This window comes from Penaeus monodon, chromosome 5, assembly GCF_015228065.2.
Source record: "Penaeus monodon isolate SGIC_2016 chromosome 5, NSTDA_Pmon_1, whole genome shotgun sequence".
In the NCBI taxonomy this organism is placed as follows: Eukaryota; Metazoa; Arthropoda; class Malacostraca; order Decapoda; family Penaeidae; genus Penaeus; species Penaeus monodon.
Window position 1 is genome coordinate 12,355,337 of NC_051390.1, and position 5,000 is coordinate 12,360,336.

Here is a 5,000-nt window from a genome sequence, read left to right on the forward strand (position 1 = left end):
GGTCATTGCGCCTGTGCTTACCTTGGCGCGGAGTTGGGCCGCCCATTGTTACTCTGGGGGCTTTTTGCATCGGCCTTTGATGCTTCTAGAATATATTAGTAGGCGGCCCCACGCCTGCCAATCCTTTCACACGTGTCGCCGTCTTCCTGTTTGTGTTGCTGTATATTTCTTCTTTTCTGGGCGAATATTTTCTTAGTTCCTCTCATAGTCTCTCTTTCTCCCCCCCCCCTCTCTCTGTCTCTTTCTCTCCCCCTCTCTGTCTCTTTCTCTCCCCCCTCTCTCTCTCTCTTTCTCTCTCTTTCTTTTTCACCCTCTTTCTTTTTCACCCTCTTTCTTTTTCACCCTCTTTCTTTCTCTCCCTCTCTTTTCTTTCTCTCCCTCTCTTTCTCCTTCTCTCCTCTTTCTCCTCTCCTTCTCTCTCTCTCTCTCTCTCTCTCTCTCTCTCTCTCTCTCCGTCTCTCCTTTTCTCTCTCTCTTTCTCTTTCTCTTTCTCTCCCTCCCCTCTCTCTCTCTCTCTCTCTCTCTCCTCTCTCTCTCTCTTTTTTTCTCTTTCTCTCCCTGTTTCTCTCTTTTCTCTTTTTCTCTCCTCTCTTTCTCTCATTCTCCTTTCTCTCTCTCTCTGTCTTTCTTTCTTTCTTTTCTCTTCGCTTCTCTTCTCTTCTCTTCTCTTCTCTTCTCTTCTCTCTCGCAAATGTATGACATACAAACAGTCTGTGGTCCAGTAAGGTATTATTATTTACAGTGCTCGAGGGCACATACATACATGTTAGGTGGGAAGATGTCGCACAATCAAGGAGCAGGTGTTTGTGCCTGCCCAGTGTGGCTGTAGGACACGGCGTTCCCAGACAGCGGGGGCGAGGGGTCAGGCTGGCCAGGCTGGCCTTGGCTCTCGTGGCCAAAGACAAGATGAGGTTGTCGCGGTAGTTTGCGTGCGTGCGACCTTGGCGATCACGACGCCACTTGGCCACGGACGCCGGTCGTGGCTGAGTTTGCGGCTGAGCTGGAGTTGGCAAATGCATGGTAGCCACCGTCAATTGACAAGGCACAAGAAGAAGAAGAAGGGAGAGAAAGGAAGAGCGGAGGCAGAGAGGGTAATGGGTGGTAAGAGGGAGAGACGAAAGAAGTAAAAGAAGACGAGGAGGGGCGGGAGTGAAGGAAGATGTGAAGGGTGGATGGAAAAGGGTGGCAGAAACGGAAGAGAGAGAAGAAAAAGGGAGGGAATAGTGGAATGAATGTAAAAACGACATTAAAAGGGAGAAGATGAGGGAAGCGCTAAGAAGGGTGAGAAGAGGGGGCGAGGGTGAAACAAAGAAAAGAGTAGCGAAAAAGAGAGGGATTGCTTTCATACCCTACTTGTACGGTAATGCCTTGCCTTTCCCGGCGCGGCGCTTGGTCTCGCGACTGCCTCCGAGGGATGAACCGCTGCAATTACGGCGCGGCGACGCCTGCTGCCTTGGCTCAGGCCGTGCGCGCCGTGTGCGGCTCCCTCCTCGCCTCGTGGTCGTCGCTTTGGCCTCTCGGATGTCTCGGCTCTGGGATATGTCGTTTTTTCTGTCTCGAAAGGATCTGAAGTTTTATATATATATACATATACATACATACATACATACATATATATATATATATATATATATATATATATATATATATATACATATACATATACATATACATATACATATACATATACATATACATATACATATATATATATATATATATATATATATATATATATATATATATATATATATATATATATATATATATATATATATAATGTGTATGTGTGTGTGTATATATATATATGTATATGTATATGTATATATATATATGTATGTGTATGGGGGTATATGTGTGTATGTGTGTATCTGTATGTATGTGTGTGTGTGTGTGTGTATGTGTGTGTGTGTGTGTGTGTGTGTGTGTGTGTGTGTGTGTGTGTGTGTGTGTGTGTGTGTGTGTGTGTGTGTGTGTGTGTGTGTGTGTGTGTGTGTGTGATATATCATGCCTTTAAGTATATTTGTATTTTTCCTAACAATATATTGACAGATTTATCAGATTTATACAGACAGATTTATAATGATTGAATCTTGACTGACCTCTAGCGGGTTTGGTCGAGCATCAGTATACAGTTATTATATATCTATAAAAATATGCATTTTATATACACAAGTGAATTGCATTAATTTTCATGGCTGATGTGGCAGTGGTGATACCATTGACTCATGTCCATTCTGTCTTCCAGGTAAGAGCGGAGAGCGGCGTAGCAAGGAATCAGGTACAGTGGATTGATATTCTGTGAAATAATGCTTGCGTGTGCATTCAAGGGCGCGTCATGATAAACGGAATGTCGTCCGTGCATTCCGCATGTCGAGTGTTACTTGCACTTGCAGCAAATCGAGGACAGAGGCAAGGGAAGGGATTAGCCTTTTCCCCAGCCAAATAGAGGCATAATCAGAGGAAGTCAGATGCTTGTATTTCTTATTCCTTAGCTAAGATGTTTTTAGTACTTGTCTCCGAAGCTGATTTTGTTTTTCGCAGATTATCCGTCTTGTGTGTCCGTTCGTCATTTTCCCGTCTCTTCCTCTCCTGCGGTTGTCTACGTTTATATATGTATGCAACCCCCCCCCCTCAAGAGAGGCTGTGGCGGCGCGGGTCGTGCGAGTCGTCCCGTGCGTGCGAGTCGTCCCGTGCGTGCGAGTCGTCCCGTGCGTGCGAGTCGTCCCGCGCGTGCGAATCGTCCCGTGCGTGCGAGTCGTCCCGTGCGAGCGAGTCGTCCCGCGCGTGCGAGTCGTCCCGTGCGTGCGAGTCGTCCCGGCGCGCGTGACCCGAGGAGCGAATTCTGGCCGGAAGGCGGAGGAAGGGGGCGTGGCGAGTGCTCCTCCGCGGCGCGACGGCATAACGTTCCCCTACGCTCTCCCCTGCAATTGCTAGGAGAAAAATCGTTGTAAAAATATAGGATTATTTCCTCGTGAGGTCGGTAGCCTTGTGTAGGCGCGAGGGAGAGAGGCGGAAGGGTGAGCGATGAGGGGAAAAACAGCCGTTTGAGTGAGGCGCCGAAGTGAGGAAGAGTGAGGGAAGCCTTGATGAGCGAGAGGAGAGAAAGATGTTTTATCGCCAGGTGCGGTTTATTTGGCTGCTTCAGGAGAGACGCGGCTGGCGGGAGGGCGACTTCCGATGGAAATGTGTGTGAATGTGTGTGTGTGGATGTGGATGTGGATGTGGATGTGAATTTGGATGTGTGTGGATGTGTGTGTGTGTGTGAGTGAGTGGATGTGTGTGTGTGTGTGTGTGTGTGAGAGAGAGAGAGAGAGAGAGAGAGAGAGAGAGAGAGATTAAGAATTAACAATCGTCGTACTGAAACACCTGGGTTGTCAGAATAAAACGCCTTTACACTAGACTCATAATTAGCCAATAGTCGACGCACAGTGATTGCATGCAAGAAGTGGGTAAAAAGGCCGATAACCTTTCTACTTTCGCTTCTTCCTGAGTTGACTGCATGCTACTGCATATTCTCCCAGGAGCAGTTGACGGAGACTGGAGAGAGACATGAATATAATAAGAAAATGTGTATGGTAAATGTGTGCTTGTTTGTTGTTGTTTTTTCGTTCGTTCGTTTGTTTTTATTTCTTTATGTGTGTGTGTGTGTGTGTGCGCGCGTGCGTGTGTGCGTGCGTGTGTGCGCATGTATGTATCTGTATCTGTATCTCTGTCTGATACATATACATACAGAGGCATCCACAACATGCATACACGCACACGCACACGCACACGCATACGCATACGCACACACATACGCACACACACATGCGCGCACACACACACACATACACACACACACACACACACACACACACACACACACACACACACACACACACACACACACACACACACACACACACACACACACACACACACACACACACACACACACACACACACACACACACACACACACACACACACACACACACACACACACACACACACACACACACACACACACACACACACACACACACACACACACACACACACATATTCATACATTCAGACAAAGATATATGCACACATACAAGATAACATTCATGATATATACACATATCCATACATATATAAGTGCACACATACCCGTACACGGTTAGTAAGGCCTTGGCCATGTTCCCAATTATTCCTTTCCGAATGCGATGAAAAACGGCGATTGGCCGATACCCAGCGAGAAGACTATCGGGTGTCCGGGTGGACCTCCGGATCGAGCAAGTCATCGTTGAAAGTGATCCTCAGCCGATCCTTGGCTTCGAGAAAGAACCCGAGCCACGCCCCTGCGAGGAGGGGCTCTGGTGGCGTTCGAGTACAGGGAGACTCATTTCGACGTCGGTGGCACCGCGCGGGGCCTCGTTATCGCTGTCAGTTTCTCGATGCTCGTGCCTCTTGTTGCCTGGTGCCGTCGCCGGCTCGTTAGGGAAGTTATTCCGTGCGTTTTCTGGGAGAGCGATCGAGATTTTGGCATCGGAGCCTGTTGCGCCCGCTTTCGATGAGGCGGGTGAGTGCGAAGGTAGGCTCTGAGGGTAAGCCCTTCCCGCAATTATCTTTCCCAATTATCTGCGAATGAGAAAGGTACTTTGGCGGTAATTAGGCCTCGTTCATGCAAAAGGGCCTCCCCTCACGCGACGTTCGATGGCGACGCTGCTGAAAGAGGAGCATCGGGCGGCCGCGGGGAGTCAAGGCCGGCGCTGGCAGGAGGATCTCGCGCGTCAAGGATACCCCGCACTCCTTTTCTGCGCCGCCAAGGATCCCGGGCACGATTATTTACCCTTGAAAGAGATGGCGGCTGTTGGGACCGCTTCTCTAGGATTATTTTTCTCTCGGTACAAGGGCGGTCAGGTTGTCGCTTCATTATTGTTTGGTTGATTCTCTCTCTCTCTCTCTCTGTCTCTCTCTCTCTCTGTCTCTCTCTCTCTCTCTCTCTCTCTCTCTCTCTCTCTCTCTCTCTC

The 5,000-nt window shown here is 48.4% G+C and overlaps 1 protein-coding gene across 6 annotated transcripts in view; it reads left to right on the plus strand.

The window, feature by feature from the left end:
• The window catches only part of LOC119572983 (tyrosine-protein kinase Btk29A-like), a 97,593-nt gene that overhangs the window by 45,321 nt on the left and 47,272 nt on the right, over positions 1 to 5,000 (plus strand). For 4 of the 6 annotated variants that reach the window (XM_037919958.1, XM_037919962.1, XM_037919960.1 and 1 more), the window contains one exon: positions 2,249 to 2,281. The exons of the other annotated variants lie outside the window; for them this stretch is intronic. In XM_037919958.1, coding sequence (XP_037775886.1) covers positions 2,249 to 2,281 — 33 coding nt within the window. The remainder of the gene's footprint in view (positions 1 to 2,248; positions 2,282 to 5,000) is intronic. 6 annotated transcript variants of the gene reach the window in all.